The sequence below is a fragment of the Cnephaeus nilssonii genome, assembly GCF_951640355.1.
Source record: "Cnephaeus nilssonii genome assembly, chromosome: X".
In the NCBI taxonomy this organism is placed as follows: domain Eukaryota; kingdom Metazoa; phylum Chordata; class Mammalia; order Chiroptera; family Vespertilionidae; genus Cnephaeus; species Cnephaeus nilssonii.
The window spans coordinates 68,862,255-68,880,254 of NC_137071.1; the positions used below are offsets into that span (position 1 = coordinate 68,862,255).

The 18,000-nt window shown below is 44.2% G+C and overlaps 1 protein-coding gene and 1 pseudogene across 4 annotated transcripts in view; both read left to right on the forward strand.

Moving 5' to 3' along the window:
* DRP2 (dystrophin related protein 2) overlaps positions 1-9,962 on the forward strand; it is a gene marked incomplete at both ends in the record, with an annotated part of 28,600 nt that extends 18,638 nt beyond the window's left edge. For all 3 annotated transcript variants that reach the window (XM_079765881.1, XM_079765882.1, XM_079765883.1), the window contains 10 exons: positions 756-913; positions 1,245-1,411; positions 2,977-3,088; positions 4,374-4,510; positions 4,807-4,872; positions 5,124-5,189; positions 6,069-6,212; positions 8,002-8,239; positions 9,412-9,532; positions 9,838-9,962. In XM_079765881.1, the coding sequence (XP_079622007.1) occupies positions 756-913; positions 1,245-1,411; positions 2,977-3,088; positions 4,374-4,510; positions 4,807-4,872; positions 5,124-5,189; positions 6,069-6,212; positions 8,002-8,239; positions 9,412-9,532; positions 9,838-9,962 (1,334 nt within the window). The remainder of the gene's footprint in view (positions 1-755; positions 914-1,244; positions 1,412-2,976; positions 3,089-4,373; positions 4,511-4,806; positions 4,873-5,123; positions 5,190-6,068; positions 6,213-8,001; positions 8,240-9,411; positions 9,533-9,837) is intronic.
* A 5,133-nt stretch (positions 9,963-15,095) lies between these two features.
* LOC307095325 (large ribosomal subunit protein uL22-like) lies at positions 15,096-17,873 on the forward strand (annotated as a pseudogene). The gene is made up of 3 exons: positions 15,096-15,149; positions 15,213-15,284; positions 17,287-17,873. The product of its transcript is annotated as a large ribosomal subunit protein uL22-like (transcript).
* Positions 17,874-18,000: the final 127 nt, after the last annotated feature.

The following is an 18,000-nucleotide window of genomic DNA, read 5'->3' on the forward strand; positions in this document are numbered from 1 at the left end:
TTCCACAACCACTTAGAGATAATTCTTAGATGATCAAATGCTTTGAATTAGCTCCTCTTTTTATTTAAAAATATTTTTATTGATTTCAGAGAGGAAGGGAGAGAGAGATAGAAACAATCAATGATGAGACAGAATCATTGATTGGCTGCCTCCTGCACGCCCCCAACTGGGGATCGAGCCCGCAACCCAGGCATATGCCCTTGACCAGAATCAAACCGCAACCCTTCAGTCCGGGAGGCCTACGCTCTATCCACTGAGCCAAGCCGGCTAGGGCTAGCTCCTCTTTTTAGATGATCCATGCCAGTGTTTCTTCCCATTTGTGTGGATAATTGAGAGAATACTGGAGTATCAGACTACGTAAGCTAGGGCAGACTAGCTGTAACTCATGTTCAGGCACACCTGAGCCCCATACACCCTCATCTTGCTTCTTAAGAATCTGTTTTCCCAACAGTATTATATCTGTGTCTGGCACTGCTCTCACACAGCTTACCCTCTGTCTTCATCTTTCTACCCTCTCTTTCTGATGTACTCTCTCTTTTGCCTGTCTCACTTTTACTCTATGAACTCAGAGAATGCTATTTTTAGAACTCTTGAGCTTCTAGAATGTCAGGGATGGACCTCTAGGTATTCCAGTTTCAAAAGTCATTAGCTAAGTCTATGTGCTCTTTCCCTGTCTTCTTTTTCTGCTCTCCCCTTGCTCATTCTCTGGCCATTTCTGGATTGGGGTTGGCCATGACTTACGGTGGGGCCAGCAGACCTCTTCAGCCAAGTAGCCAACTCAGGCAGCCAGTGTGACCAACGCCACCTTGGTGTCCTGCTTCATGAGGCCATTCAGGTGCCCCGTCAGCTGGGGGAAGTGGCAGCTTTTGGGGGCAGCAATGTGGAGCCCAGTGTCCGTAGCTGCTTCCGTTTTGTGAGTATGGAACTTGGGAGGATGGAAGGGAGGGTTTATGGGAGGGAGGGTGGGAAGAAGGGAGGGAGGACTAAGAGCTAGGCTTTTGATCTGAACTACTCAGATGTAAGGGAGTTTTTTGGGATGCAACAACAGGGCAGAGGGTTCTCTGGGCTTTTAGGGTCAGAGTCCTGCCAGAGAGGGTGTCAGCTCTACTAGGACAGGACTGAAGTAGTCACCTCTGGAGAATAGGCCAACCCAGGTCTTGCTAGTTATCCTGCTCCTCTGAGGACTGCCATTCTAGGGACACTTTGGGCTTTAGTCATTGCCATTGGACTTCTTGTTTCTCTAGAGCACTGGGAAGCCAGTCATTGAAGCTTCACAGTTCTTGGAATGGGTCAACTTAGAGCCCCAATCCATGGTGTGGCTGGCTGTTCTGCATCGGGTCACCATTGCTGAGCAAGTGAAGCATCAGACCAAGTGCTCTATCTGTAGACAGTGCCCCATCAAAGGCTTCAGGTAGGGAAAACAGTACCTGATGGAATGATAATTGTAAATAGGCCATGTTGCAAATAAATCATATATTTTTAAAATGTATTGCATAATTATATAATTACAGCTAATCTAGTGTACATTGGTATGTATTGTAATTATATTGCACAACGTTTAACATTTTTAAAAATCGGAAATATTTTCTTTAGTCTTAGTTGTATTGTGAAATATTCCAGACCTACAAAAATGTATAGAGAAGCCAAAGGGGGTGGGTGAGGGAACAGCACAGAAAGGGAAGTAATTTGCTTGTGGTTTCCCAGGGAGCATTAAGTAGAACTCAGAAGCCCCAGCATCCTGACATAAGAACATCTATGTACCAAATGGTATGCTGGCAAATGGTTCACAACTGACTCTCCAGAAAGCAAGAAAGGAACCAAATTTTTAGCATTTGCTAATTTCCATGATATAAATACTCCCACTGTGGCCGATGTCTAGCTACCCACAGGAGATTGGTGAGAGATGCACAGTTGCACACTATTTATAGTATTTCCACCATGCAGATCCAATAGACATAAACAACCTCATGAGTTTTGAGTATTTATTACTTCAGTTTTTATATCATTTAGTTAATTGTGAGTTTATAGAATTTATTTTTTAATAATGGCTGTATTTAACAACCAGCTTAGAAACTCCCTGAAATTTTAACAGTTGGCTCTTGTGAGCTGTTGTGAACCAGCTCCGGCATCCCACAGTGCTTACCCACCACCAAGTGTAAGAAATAAAAAAATATTGCAGTACATTTTAAGTTCTCCTGATTACATTCCCATTCCCCTTCCACAAAAATAGCCACTATCCTGAAATTGACTTTCATCATACAATGCTCAGTTTTTTTACTTTTCAAAGCACTAACACACACTCTCTTTACAACCACCCAATCTTTTTAAAAGCAAATGAGGCAAAGAGGTAGAATGTGACTTGCCCAAATTCACACAGCTGGTTAGTATAGATCTAGGACCAGATGTTGGATCCTCTGACTTCTCAAAGTCTAGGCATTTCACCATTCTATATACTACTAGGTCTGGGCAGCTCAGCCAGGCTTTGGAACTGGATCTGAAGGGCTAGTCTACATTGGGTAATAATAGAGTTTATTATTAAAAAAACTTTTGGAAATAACTTTTAGCTAACTTACCCAGGGCTGGTAGAATAAGCGGACTTCATATGGGAAGAGTGACTTCTCTAATGTAGGTGGTGAGACTGGACTTTTTGGGGTGATCCTTCTTTAGAAAGCTATTTGCTATTATGAGCAATTTATACCTGCACCTCCCTTCCCTTTAAAAAGGATGGTGAGACAGTGCTATTTCCCACACTTCCTAGGAGTCTGAGCATGTAGTTTTATTGAGACTTATGTTCTCTAGAATAAGGCTAGTCATTTAGTAAGGACTCAGCCACTGCTATGTATAGGAGGTTGAGCATATTATGGCTCCATGTCCTACGCCCTTCTGATGTGTGTGTGTATATTTGTATGTTAGGGGAATGGGGAGGTCACTATAGTCCACTGGATACTCTGTCCTACAACCTCTCATCTCCCCAAGGTACCGGAGTCTGAAACAATTTAATGTGGACATCTGCCAGACCTGCTTCTTGACAGGCAAGGCCAGCAAGGGCAACAAGCTGCACTACCCCATCATGGAGTATTACACCCCGGTATGGAGCCTCGGGGCTGAGTGGGAGGGGGAGACAGCTCTCAGATTCTGGGCCCTTGATCTACTTGGCCAAGCACTGACTAACTGTATTCTGCTCTCCTCTGGGGAACATTCTCCCAACAGTCCTGATGATTTACCAGTTTGGGGGATTCAGGCCTCTATGTTCTTCCAGCAGAGCTTCTCCATCACCAGGGCCACAGCTGGGTATAAGAGCCCAGGACACTCTCAGCTATTTAAAAGGCACTCACTGTTTTCCTACAGAGAGAAGTTTCAGGAAAAATAGTATAAAACAGTTCCAGGCAACAAGCTTCTTTTGCTCACTTTAGTTTTTCCTGCCTAGTTTCCTGTATTGCTCCTGTCACCTGGTCTTCACCTGCTACTTTGTCATTGCTTTCATCTCTCTAACACCAAAGTTTGTCCTCAAATTAATTACTCAGTCTCTTGGGGCGGGGGGAGAAGGGAGTATGTTCTTTACCTGGGTCCCCAATTCCACTTGGTTTTCATTGGGAACTGTGCCCTTCATAGCCACTTGAGTCCAAATTTGTCAACATCCTTGGATTCCAGCCACACAATTTCTCCTCCGCTGTGCTCAGGATCCACAGCTCCAGACTTAGCTGCTTGAGCGGACTCTGCTCCCTCAACTCCTTTATTTCATTCTATTTCATAGATACTCCCAAAGCCCCAAGCATATGTCTGGGATGCTTATATTCCCCCACTGCTCTCTCCCACCATACCTCCCACTTTTCAACCTGTTTTTCCATAATCCATCTCTCCAAGCTACCATCTCTTCTCCAAATTTTGTTGGCACAGAACATGTACAACTCAGTAGGAGCAGGGACATTGCCCTTTATTTTTCTTTTGTTATCATTTTAAGGTAAATATTATAAAAGTTATAATGGAAAACTGGATCAAGATGGTATACTGATAATCCTCTACCTCCTGTTCATCTATGTCCCTAGAATTTATGCAAACGATATTTTAAAAATTAATGAATATATGCTAATTGTAAAAGATTCAAATTATATAGAGGTGTTTAAAGTATTAAAAAATGAAAGTCTTTCTCTCTCCTCAGCCTGATCCCCACCCCTATGGTCCAAATTCTCAGAGACAACCAGTATTCACAGTTTGGCATGTGTCTTTCTAGACCTTTTTCTAGGAGTGGGGTGTGGTAGGCATGAACAAGAATGGAGGACCAGTCACGTTCCCTGCTCTAGGGGAGCAGCCACACCTACCCCATCATATCTCAAAGCCTTTAAGGTAAGTCCCTCTCCCCTTTTTCCCCTCAGACCACATCCAGTGAGAACATGAGAGACTTTGCCACAACCTTAAAGAATAAATTCCGCTCAAAGCATTATTTCAGCAAACACCCTCAGCGAGGTTATCTGCCTGTGCAATCAGTGCTGGAGGCCGAGTACAGTGAGACGTGAGTACCAGTGGCTGGTGGGAACTGTGGACAGCCTCACTGAGCCTGGGTATAAAAAGGTGCAGAGTGCCATGTGGGCTAGGGGAGTGCTCCAGGGCAAAACCCAACTAGTGACGGAGCAGTTCAACTTGTGCCTGACTAGGAATCCTGCCTAAGAACTAGACCCCGTAAATCCAATCTCTGTGTCCTGTTCTCATCATCTCTTTCCCATCTCACTAATTGGGGTAAGGGGTGAAGAAACAGGTTGCCCAGCTGCCCAGTCTTTGGTCCTCTGAGTCTTTGCTGCTTTCTTCTAGGCCGGCTTCTTCCCCAAGGTTGCCACATGCTGACACACACTCCCGCATTGAGCATTTCGCCAGCAGGTACCACCAGGTTTGGGGGATAGGGATTATAAGGAATCTCTTGGGGAAGGGGTTTTCGGTTGGGGCAAAGAGAAAGGAGTCAGGGCCGGGGAGGGTGTGCACAGTGGGGTACGTGGCAGCCAGCAAGGCCCAACACTTAGGTGTGGTTGGGACAGCCCCCAAAACTAATATTCTGTTGTGGGATTAGAATCCTTGAGATGAAAGCAGGCCCATATCTTGTTTTCCCTTCTGTTCCTGCTCTTTTTTCCCAGGCTTGCTGAGATGGAAAATCAAAATTGCTCCTTCTTTAATGACAGCCTGTCCCCAGATGACAGCATGTGAGTTTTCACAGCTGCTCCTTTTCCAGGAATAGCTAGCTCTCTTTAAGATCCTTCTGCCACCATTTACTTGGGAAGGGTTATATCCTCTAGGGGAGGTAGTATGGTGGTTAGGGTATTTGATACCCTAAGGAAGGAAGACTGCTTTCTGGGCACAGAGTTTAGTAAGAGAAGCAGTCTGCCCTCTATTAACTGAGTGGGGGGAATGAATGATACACTACCTCCCTGCCATCTGCCCAGATCCCTTTCTGTTGCACGATCCCATCCTTTTATGCCCAGCTTTGAGGAAGAAGACTATGTTCTCATCTAACTTTGCAGAAATGAGCCATTACCTTATGCTCAGGATGCCAAAGGTTCAGATAGTGCCTCAGCAACCCTGGGAGACACCAGGGACATAACTGAAGTGTGGCCAGAGATACTCCCTGGCTCTATAGCCCCAAGAACAGGCCCTGTATCTCTAGGGAGGTACCTGGCCTGCTCAGAGGGCCTAGGAGTTGCTAACTACATGGATCAATCTGGCCCCGACCAGGACTAAGGCAGGCAGTGATCCTTCTGGGGATGGGGAAGTGAAGGGAAGGTGGGGTGGAAGAAGAGCACAGACAGGGAATCATTTCCCACAGGGTTTTAAGAATCCACAAGCCTCAGCATACTGAAAACACTCTGTCCTAGTATATACCCAACCATGACCTCTGCCACCTTTGAATACTTCCATTCCTCGTAAGCCTAAATACATAGTCTTTTCCCTTTCTATGTGACTTAGAATTGAATCCTTCAGCATGCATTACCTGAGGCCTGAACTGGGACCTGAGAACTCATGCCCTGAGCTGTTTCTTGGTTCAGTGCCCAGCCATCTCCTTTCCTCTCCCCACACCCATGCAGAGACGAGGATCAGTACCTGCTGCGGCACTCCAGCCCCATTACAGACCGGGAGCCAGGCTTCGGACAGCAGGTTCCATGCAGCATGGCCACAGAAAGCAAGGGGGAGCTAGAGAAGGTCCTGGCCCACTTAGAGGATGAGAACCGGTGGGTGTGGCAATGACACAGATCTATGTGAATTCTAGAGTCAGGCAGCTTGCAAGTCCTGGCACTTCCACATCCTACCTATATGGCCTCAAACAAGTTATATTCTGTGACCTTCCATTTCCTCATTTGTAAAATGGGGCTATTGGTAATAGTACCTCCCTCCTAGGGGCACTTGGGAAGATCAAATGATCAGGCATATAATGTGTTAGCCAGTGCCTAGCTTAGAGTAAGTATTCAATAAGTGCTAGCTAGTCTAGTAATTATTTTAACCCTTTGTACACCATAAGCATCTATAGACGCAAACAAGATAAAAGTGTCTTTGGATGCATGGCAGTTAACTGGATAACCCCTTTAACTCAACCCAAATATTTTCAAGTACCCACTAGATGCAAGCAGAAAGAATACGAACCCAGAGAGTATACATGTCTCTGCCCTCAGGGAATTTTCAGGGTTGGAATGAAAAGATACTTAGCACTAAGTGAAAGTAATAAAAGAAGAGGAAAGTGACACTGCATAGCACATTTGAGGACTGGAAGAGTGAAAGTGAAGAAGATGACAGGAATGGCAATAACTCCATAAAGTATTTATGGCAGCAGGGGCCAGAAGATGGTCCAAGCCACTTTGGGGGCATGCAGTAGAATCCATAGAACAGTGCTTCTCAAACAATAGTGAGCATACAAGTTATTTAGGGGGCTCGGTAAGGTGCAGATTTTGATTTATAGGTCTGGGTAGGGGCCTGAGTTCCTCTATTTCTAACCAGCTCCCAGGTGTGCCCATGTCACTGGTCCAAAGACTGTACTTGGAGTAGCAAGTCCTTAGAACAGGGCCACTCTGCAAGGTGTTTGTTACTGATTCAAAACAAGATAAATATAGAAATAGAGAGTAAATTTTTAGAAATTGCCATGACGTCTCAGCACATAATTAGTGGATTTATCTTCATCAAATAGGGTATAGATCACTTTGTTGTTGAACTTGTGTGGCAAGTCATGTGTGGTGTGAGCTGTGTACTAGCCATGCACATTCAGACCACATATTTGTCCACAGTGGATTGAAAAATCCCCCTGGTGTTTCACTATGGATAGTTATTTTTTGTTTAATTTTTTTTTCAATTACAGTTGACAAAATATTATATTAATTCCAGGTGTATGACGTAGTGATTAGGAATTTATGTAACTTACAAAGTGATCTCCCCATAAGTCTTCACTATGGATAGTTTGAGAAGCACTGCATAAAAGCAGCAGTTAGTAGGCCCTGGGAAACAATGGGAGAGAATAATTCTGTTGCCAAAAAAAAGTAATGTCTCCCAAAGCAGACGATCTCTTTGGAATCTGTGTTCTTGATGACTCAACATGGGTGTTCAAAGTAGGCCAAAGAGGAGGGTAGTTGACAAAAGAGGGAAGATGGGTGATATTTTGTTTATGTTATGTCTTCTAAATATCTAAAAATGCAGAAGGTGAGTCAGTGGCTATAATGCCTCATTTTTTGCAGACCGTATTTCTGCCTGATTTTAAGGTTAGAATTAGTCACCTAAGCAGCACATTAAAGCCCTGAGACATTTGTTATATGAAATAATAGCTCTCTCTGCTTTGAGGCCCAAGGATGGCAGAATAAATGGCATATGTGCTGGAAAGGAAGTGGATATAACCATTCAAGCAAGAATATGGCTGGGGTGGTGGTGGGAATGGGAGAGCCAAAGTATTGCTCACATCCAGATATGGGGGATCATTTGGGACCGGGATAATCAACAACTCATTAGGGCCATAGATCTTGGCTTCTTTGTCCGTGGCAGGATTCTCCAGGGAGAGCTGAGGCGCCTGAAGTGGCAGCATGAGGAGGCTGCTGAGGCACCCACCCTGGCTGAGGGCTCCACTGAGGTGTCACAGGACCACCGCAATGAGGAGCTTCTGGCTGAGGCCCGGATCCTTCGGCAGCACAAGAGCCGCCTGGAGACACGCATGCAGATCCTTGAAGACCACAACAAGCAGCTAGAGTCCCAGCTTCAGCGCTTAAGGGAACTGCTCCTGCAGGTGAGGCTGAAGCTAGGGGAAGGGCCAGTGCGACCCCTTCAGGGGGTAGAGATGGGGAGCAATGGAGTAGATATGTGACAACAGGGAGTAAAGAAAGAACTCCTTGGCCATGGCTATTAGATGGCCTTCTGAAGAGAACTGCACTGGAAATTGGGGAAGGGAAGGGAAGGGAGAGAAGGGGAGGGGAGGTCTGATATGTTGCATTACTTGGCCAATTCTCTTCCATCTAGCTTTCACTCCATCCTTGTGTGTTACTCTCAAGCCACAGTGGGGTCTGGGGCAGAGAGAGGACTTCTGAGAGCTCACTTCCCTATAACCTATTTGAACCCAGTATTGAAAGAACAAAGTTCAAAGAATCATCCAAAACTGATTTTTCTCATATGTTTGCTGGAAATAATCAAGTTTGAACATAGTTGGCAAGAGAAAGATTTTTTTTCTGTGAAGGGGGCTCTTTTTACTTTTTATCCCTTTCTTCTTTGAGAGATAGTGTATATGATATAGTGTAGCTCTAGAGTCAGAATGCCGTTAGAATGTGGCTCTGCCAATTAGTGACTGTGGGGTGTTAGGAAAGTTACTTAGCTTCACTAAGCCCTAGTACCCTCATCTGCCAGATAGGGATAATAATATACCAACTTCATGGAACTGTGGTGAACATAATATGAGATAATGCTTTTAAAGAATTTAGTACAATGCCAGGAATATAGTAAACACTTGATAAATGTTACTTATTGTCATTATCCATACCAGGTGATACCACCCCCTGCCTCTTCCCCAGATCCTCCAAGGGATGGCCTCTAGATGCCTGGAGGTCTCTAATATATGATATGTTATGAATTGAGGATCAGGTGTGCAACTCTACATTTCTAGAGAGAATTGGGTTCTGAACAGCTTAATTATAGCTGACATAACAGCAAGAGACCTTTAGGTGCAATGCCATTCTTATAAGAACTGGGGGACTTTGATACATCTTGTTGAAGGAGGAAGGTAATTGGTAATTGAATATTCTAAGAAGTTTCTGCAAATGGTAGGCCACTGTTTGGGGCACTACCAAAGTTTCTTGAAGTCCAAGGGCAAAAGGATGGACATGGGTCTCTAAGGCCCCTTCTAAGTTCAGGAGTCTGTCAAAGGTCAGGAAGGCAAAGCCACTTAAGTCATGCATTACCTCCTCCTAGCCACAGAATGAATCAAATGGCAATGGCTCTGCAGGCTCGTCTCTAGCTTCCTCTCCACAGCAGTCAGAAGGAAGTCACCTCCAGGAGAAGGGACAGACTACTCCAGACACTGAGGCTGCAGGTGAGTTCCCCTAGCCCCTTGCTCCATGCTTTGTCCTGCCCTAGATCTCCTACTTAAAGTTCTGCTAGGGCTGGTTCTGGTTTCTCCTCGTGGCTTTGAGCCTAGCATCAGGGATGATTGGCTTATTGACTAATTCATTCATTTTTTTAATTCTACATATGTATTTGATCACCACCCATGTAGCACCCCCTGGGAAGACACAAATGCTATGGATTTGCCCTTCAGCTGGTGGTGTCCTACTGCAGCCCCTTTGCTTCATTAGGGAATCTCTAGTTTCCTTTCCAAATTTCTCTTTTCCAACACAGATGATGTGGGTTCAAAGAGCCAAAATGTCAGCCTGTGCTTGGAGGACATTATGGAGAAGCTTCGCCATGCCTTCCCCAGTGTGCGAAGCTCTGATGTGACTGCCAACACACTGCTGGCCTCTTGATGGAGCCATATCCCCATCCTATAATGCATAGTCCTATCCTAGTTCTGTCAAAGCCTTTCCTCAGTCTTCACTCAACCTTTCCAGTCCCCACTGGCCCCACATTTCTCAGCCAGAGTTATTTGGGCTCTAGGCAGCAGCAGAGATCTGGTGGTATGTGAGGTGGGTGTATGGGGGCTGGGGGTGGGAAAGGAATGATTCCTATGACTCCAGAAATGTGCCCTTTAATCTTCAAGTTTGAGACTGGTCCCTTAAGTAGATTTATATTGCAGCCCAGGCAAATAGCACTTGGAGGCCACTCAGATGGGGAGCAAAGAAACTGCCTTGCAGCGCTAAGCAATACTTGCTGTTTCCTTTTCTTCTCCATGGAATTATGGAGATAGGGAAGCCTAATGACCCCAGGGTTCCAACATTATGAATCCACAGGAGTTAGCCCTACTTTTTGGACCAACTCAGAAAGGTAAAAGGGTATCTCTGAGGCAACCCCTCTCCATCAAAGTGCCCCTGAAAAAAATCTGGGGGCAGCATGTGTCATATTACTTCAGCTCGAGGGCATACCTCTAGCCATCCTGATGCTACCTAGATGTTGTTTCCTCCTCAAATATTTTCAGTTTCTCTGCCTCAGACCTCTGCTGGCAGACCTTTCTCATGGGGAAGGGAACAGTTCATTCTGGGTCCTATTTCCACCTTACATTTGGAAAGATTAAGGAAATATTTATGGGCTCAGATTCCACCCCCACCCCCTATGCTCCTCTTTCCTGAAGGCCTCAGAATCACGAGAGACCAGCTGAGTTTCTTTGGAAATCCAAGTGAAGCCACCCTTGGCTCTTCTGAATCTACCCTCACAGCCCTGGGGCAGGGGAAGCAGCTTACTCAGCAAAGGGGTATTGCTCTCTTTGGGTGAGAAGGGGAAGCCACCAGCTAGCCTGGAAGAGAGTGACTGCCCAACAACATTTCTTCTTTTACACTGAATTGGATGAGATGGCTGATTGTCCCCAGTTAATCCTAAGGCAGATGCAATGGGCCATCCTGAATAGTGGCCTGTTACTAGGAGCCACTGACCATTTTCCATCCAGGCAACAGCATGGCCTTCCTTTGCATAAAACTATTCTCTCCGGAAGGTGAACCCAAATCTCAAACTGAACTAACTCTTACTAGGCAATGTATACCATGATCCCTTTATTTAGAAACCAGTCAGGGTAGATAGTGGGCGAGGGAGGAGTGATCTTGGGAATTTTGAACAGAGTCAGAGCCCACTGAGGCAGCTTTCTTTCAAAGGGAGCTTTATGACCTAGAGCCCTAAAATTGACTTAATTTGCCTAAATTTATATACATACATATCTATCCTACATATCTACTGTATATTAGTACTCCCCTGGCCTCACTCACACATTAAATTCTAATACTTCTTGAAGTATTAATGTTCTGCCTTGCTTTTTGTTAGCCCAAGCCTCTGGTTGAACAGATAGATATATCCTGGCTGCTCCCCTAGGATGTCTCTCTATTCATGTTTGGGGTGAGCTCTCTTTAATACCAAAGCAACAGAAGCCCGTGGCCATAGAGGAATCTAACAGGAAGAGTCAATCTCTTCTCTTTACTCAATGCAAATCTTGTTCCCTTGAGACCAGGGCCTTGGATGAATTTTCCAGGGCTCCTCTAAATGATGCTTCAGGTACAAAAATAGAGCAAATCTAAGCTTTACCTACCCCATGCAGAAAAGAAGTAACAAATGGGCTTTTAGTGGCCTTTTTGTAAAAGGCTAAGACACAGAATACGTTATCTAGCCCTTTCCAGTTCTTGAGTCTGGCTCAGGTCCATGAAGAAAGCTTTGGTTGTCACTGAGGTCAGGAGGGTATGAGATGCTTGGGGTGCTGTGTTATAATCAAACAGTGTGCCAGTGGATACAGCTTCTGGGAAGCTAGATTCATCTGCTGTATAGGAGGAAAGGCAGCAGCTTAGATCCAAAAGCCTAGGATTGCCTCCTTCTAGAATCACCACGGGGCATTAAGCCAGAGGCCCACAGTGTCAGACCTTATCACAACGTTTACCTTATTGCTCAAGAGGTCTCTGGGCAGAAGGACTTGGGTATCCGGATATATGATGAGCAGGTGGTAGGTGGGCATTAAACACAGAGCCTAGGCATCTGTCCATGAGTGGGGGGAAGCTATATTTGTAGTGGCCTAGATTGTGGGCAGGAATGGGATAGAAGAAATTTGCTATAAAACAGAGAGCTCAGGGTCTTTGAGGCTTATTGCTGCCTAAGCCTTAGGAGGGTAGATGTTATAAAACAATCTTTTACCAGGGAAATCCTGGAAAATCCTTTCTGTAACGCTCATGCCACTAAAGAGATCCAGGGCTGCTGAGGGCCTGTGGCAACTGCAGCGGGCCAGGCATAGTAGAGAGATGAAGATTTTGTTATGTAGGATTTGTGCTGTTAGGTGGACAGAAGCAACAGGTGAAGTGTTGAATTCTCACTAACAGGGTTACTGACACTTTGTGGTCCTGTGTTTACCTTAATGCCCGAGGTAAGTACAGGCATACCTCCTTTTATTGCACTTCGTTTTGTTGAGCTTCACAGATGTTGCATTGTTTTTACAAATTGAACACAAGACCCTCTATCAGCAAAAAGATTACAACTCACTTTATTGTGATTATTGTGGTGGTCTAGAACTGAACCCAAAATATCTCCAAGGTATGCCTGTTTATCTCTCAAAGCTTCAGTGACAGTCACTACCTCATGTGAGGGCAGTTTTCCTGTAGTGAGGTAAATGAATCCTTGGGCACTGTGAATCCAAATTAAGATGACATTTACTGAGATGTGGTGTATGTCATTAGGCATGCACGTATGTTAAACATTCACGTATGTTTCCTAGAGGTATCGTGTGTGATGTTGCATAGTTTATGGCCCTGAACTGAAAGTGTCGTGAAGGGAGTTGCTGGGTAGGCAGCCTAAGGAAAACGTCTGACTTGAAGAGTTAGGATCTGTGATAAGAAATGTGTTTGCTGAGGTTGTTGTCAAATAGTATCAATAAACAGTTAGGATTGATAGGTGATTTATTCTTGACAGAATCTGATATAGGCCAAAAAGCCATTTTGAGGGTGCCTCTGCTTGTAGTGAGAGCATAGTGGGGTAATGTTGACTGGGAAATTGTTAGGGAAGGCTGACTGGCTGGAGGACATGTGGTTGTTTGTTGTATGGAACCCTAGGGAGCGCCCTACCCAGGAAGACGTGTGCCCTTTCCTCCAGAATGGAAAGGCTGAAATCAAGGCTTTCAAGTACCCATTTCCTTCAAGGCCCAAAGTTTGGAAATATTTTCTTGCAGAGAAACCTGAGTTTATCTTTTCCAGGAACTGGGCTGCTAGGTTACAGTAATAAGAAACCCTGAGGACAGGCAAAGGCCAATTCTGGGAGATGGTTTGCCTCCAGATTCATTTTAAGGAATACTCTTATTGTCTGAGGTGGTGTGTTTGGGACCTGGGCTCCATTTCCAGCTTCAGGCTAGGGTGTTCCTTCAATACACATTCTCAATGATAGACTTGTGGCCTCTGAAACCATTTCAGGCCAAGAATTTCATCAAAGTTTCTTTGACATAGGTGACAGATAACCAAGAAAGTAGCTGCCTTAAGATAAACAGTCCTGGAAGAGAAAACTGGAGGCCCTGCCCTAGAGCTGTGGAGATTTAGTTGCTCAGCAGGGCACCTCTATCTCTGGGACTCCCTGCCAAAATCTGGCCCTCGGAACAAAGGAATATTTCAGTTCCTTATTCTTTTAACACCCATGGCTGTGGGAGAGGGAAAGGCTCAAGGCCAGGGCTCAGCTCCCAGCCTCCATCTCCTCCCACAGCTGCTGCATTTGGCTGAGGGGCCTGCTGAATGTCCTTGTTGTCCTCAGGGCAGTATTGAGGCCAGACTAAAGCCCACTATGCTGCTTGCTGGCTGCAAGAACTGGTCACGAGGATGGGAGTTGGGGAAGAGATTCGGGGGAGATGACAAGGGTGACACATAAGTCTAGAAACATTTGAGACAAAGAGGCAGGGCTGGGAACAAATTGGTTAACTTTGATTGCCACTCACTGTGGTGCTTTTCTCCTTTCCCTTGAAGTCTTTGAAAAGAATAAATTTGTATTTGTTTACCTTGGTTCCTCTGGTTATATATATACTCTTTGACTCTGATATTCCACACCCTTCTCTTATTTGTTTGGGAAGAGAAGGTGGGCCAAGAAGCTACAGCAGCACTGCAAAAAATAGGTTACCAGATGAGTCCAATACCTACTGTACCAAAAAGACACCCCCACTAACTACATCCACCACAGTTACCTGAAATGGTTGCTTCTTAAGGCCCTACACACACTAGCTAGTTACACCCTCACCAAATGAGCTCTTATGGCAATGGTTCTTCAATACCATTCTCATCAATATGAGGAATTTTTTTTACCAGCCTGAAACAATATATATATAAAAAAATGCAGTAAGTGGCCATAAAGTTACATTTATTCAATTATTCTCTAGATTATATGTATAATGTCCTTGTAAATAATCGGTGGTGATAGTTTTTTATAAATGCCACTTTCTGCCAAAATAAAGATCTGCTAGTCCCTCTTTGCTACCAAAGTCTTTTCTTTTTTCACTAATCTATAACAGCACTGTCCAATAGAAATATAATATGAGCCACATATGCAATTTAATATTTTCTAGCAGCCATATTAAAAAGTAAAAATAAACAGGTGAAGCAAATTTTGCTAATATATTTTATTTAACACAGTATATCTAAAATATTATTATTTCAACATGTAATCAGTATAAGATGATTCTTAATGATATTTTAGATTCCTTTTTTTTAAAAGAAGTCTTAGAAATTGTGAAACAGGCTTATAAGGAAATAAGAAACCCACATAGATCCAGACTATTTATTACTTAGAGACACAGCAAAAGCAAGAACAGCAATAGTACTAGGTCACTGCACCCCTCGTCCCACAGGACAACAATGAAACAAAAGGAGCCTTATGACATGTAACATGGATGCTGGGGCACCTTGCTGCAGAGTAGCCAATTCCAAACTGTAGCTAAGCAGTTTTATGACCTGCAGATGTCCCCTTTGGTGCTGGGGGGCAGGCATAAAGTCCCATGCCTCACCAGAATGAAGGAGACAGATGATAAACTGCCTCATGGCAGTCTCCCTCAAGATAAGGAGGTGAGTGAGAATGATCTTGTAGGAGCTCCTTATGAGACTGCCTATCTTCTCATGTTCCTGTAGAATTACAGGGCATTCGCCAAGGCCCAGGGAAGACTGCAGTTGAGCCTTGCCTATGTGACCTATGAGGATAGTGTGAGGTTGCTAGGCCATTGGCACAGAGAAGTCCCCCCACAGAAACCCTGTGTATATTTTCTGCTTACTACACACCTCAATCCAGGCTAGATAAGTGTCCAAAAGCCACAGGTGGCTAGTGGATACCATATTGGCCACTGCAGGACTGTAATATACAAAAGTCAGAATCACTGGGCTATATTTTTAAAAAAGAAAACTTTGTGAGGTATCATATGTGTGTATGTTGGGTGGGGTGGAGAGTCAGGGTGGCAATAATCCTTGGGGGACTGGAGTGCAATGGTAAAGCATTTACCCAGGGTTACAATGAGATATGGTATTAGAAGGAATGAAAGGGCACTGCAGACACATGAATTTGACCTTGTCCACTCCTATTATCTTCCCTTCCCCCCTTGCCTCTCAGCAGAGCTCTGGCTGCTCTTGGGCTGCAGTATCAGGCAGAGGCTGGATAGGGCTCTTTTACCTCTTTCACCCTTGGATGGCATGTGTGGCATATGTGCCACCCTCACTGACATCAGTCTCTCCAACCATATGCCCTGGGTACTTTTTATCTGTTTCTGTTCCAGTCCCCTGCCTTCCTTCATCTGTAAAGGCCCTGCCTCTTCTTCCCACCTTCTGCCTCTGACAATTCCTTTCCCCCATTCTCTTTCTTCTTATCTTTTAAAATCTGGGTTTCTGCCGGGGGCGGGTAATGTTTTTATATCATTTTGGTTTTCAAGCTGTCCTATAACTTCTCACCTAATCTTGGCTTCATTTAGTTTGCCCTTAACATGTCTATCTCCCTTAATTCCACTTCTTCCCTGCATTAGTTAGCCCCCAGAATTCCTTCTGTCTTTATCCCTCCTCCATAGGCCCTTCCATACATATTGACCTCCCCTTCTCTGCCCTTGGCTTACTAACTTCAATTTGGAATTGGAGCACCTGAAGTGGCATAGAAAATTTGTGAGTACATTTCCAACTTCAATTGGGACCAGACCTGGGTCTAGCTGGACTACTTCCAGAAAACCGTCAGCTGCTTCTTGGTAATAAGCATTATCACCCTTGATTTCCAGATGAGGAAATGGAGGCTCTAAGAGGTATAGAAACATGTCCAAGGTGAGTAGTAGACCTGGGATTTCAATCATATGTTCATTCCACTAAAACATAATTCAATAAAAATGTTGGAGCTCTATGGTTAATATGAGATGATTTGCTTAGTTCTTTAGGAGTTATCCTAAGAGCTCTTTAGAAGGAGATCCAGTACTGACAGCATCTTGTGACATTTCCTAATCATAGTTAACTGCTTATCTCTCCAGTTTCCTTTTGGAAGTGGTTTAATAAAGTGACAGCAATCCATTTAAAATGAAGAATTTATTTATTGCTTGAAGAATACAGAGTGGAAATACTTAACAATGCATCTAAAAAAAACATATGCATCCACGGTTTTTAAGGGAGTCTTCACAGTCATTACAAGTATCTGGTCTTTCCTAACCTTTTCTGATGGGGGTTAGGATGAAGAGGCTCAGAATAAGGGGAACCCTTAGAATTTCATCTCTGCTCTAACTATTCCCTTAGCTAACAAAAAACAACCAGACACAGTCTTAAAAACACAACATCAGAACAAAGATTGTAGTGGCAAGAAATCATTCCTGACTCTTCCCATAAGTGGCCTGAGGTGACCTCTGAAAATGGTTCACTACTCAGAAAACTTCACAAAATTATTCAAATCAAGAGGTTCAAATCTTTGTTTTCACTTTAAGAGCACTCATGAGACCTAGCTGGTCTGACTCAGTGGGTAGAGCGTTGACCTGCGGACTGAAGGGTTCCGGGTTTGATTCCAGTCAAGGGCACATGGCCTGGTCGTGGGCCCGATCCCCAGTGTGGAGTGTGCAGGAGGCAGCCGATCAATGATTCTCTCTCATCATTGATGTTTCTGTCTCTTTCTCCCTCTCCTTTCCTCTCTGAAATTAACAAAAATATATGAAAAAAATAAAATTTAAAAAAGAGCACTCATAAAACTGCCCAGGCCATTAAGGGTATGCATATTTGAAAAGCTACCAAGTACGTAAAGGGTGCCAGTTTACAGAAGCAATGTGTGCCATTCCATCGTTATAATGGTGGCGTTGGTAGGTGTGCCCAGGCCAAACAGTGGGGTTGGACACAGGGTCGGTGGCCCAAAAGGAGTGCTGAATTTTTGCTGCACATGCTTACAAATGCAGAGAGTAATGCTGAACTTAAAGGTTTAGATGTAGATTCTCTAGTCATTAAGCGCATCCAGGTGAACAAAGCTCCAAAGATGCTACACAGAACTTACAGAGCTCATGGGCGGATTAATTCATACATGAGCTCTCCCTGCCACATGGAGATGCTCCTTACTGAAGAAGAGCAGATTGTTCCTAAACCAGACGAAGAGGTTGCACAGAAGGAAAAGATATCCCAGATAAAACTGAAGAAACAAAAACTTACGGCCCAGGAGTAAATTCAGCATGAAATAAATACTAATAAAGTAAAAAAAAAATCATCCCTGAGCATAAAAGCAGCCCCTATTATATGAACAGAGACAGGGCATAACCTACTATTAGCTGCCATGAAGTAGGCACTTAAATTCACTGTAGCCAGTCCTAGCCTTCTGGTAGAAATGACTCAAATTATTCAATGTTTTAGAAAATATATAAAGCAAACAGAAGAAAAGGCTAAAACATGTGCAAGCCAGCTGCATAGCCTTCAAGGTTAGACTGTC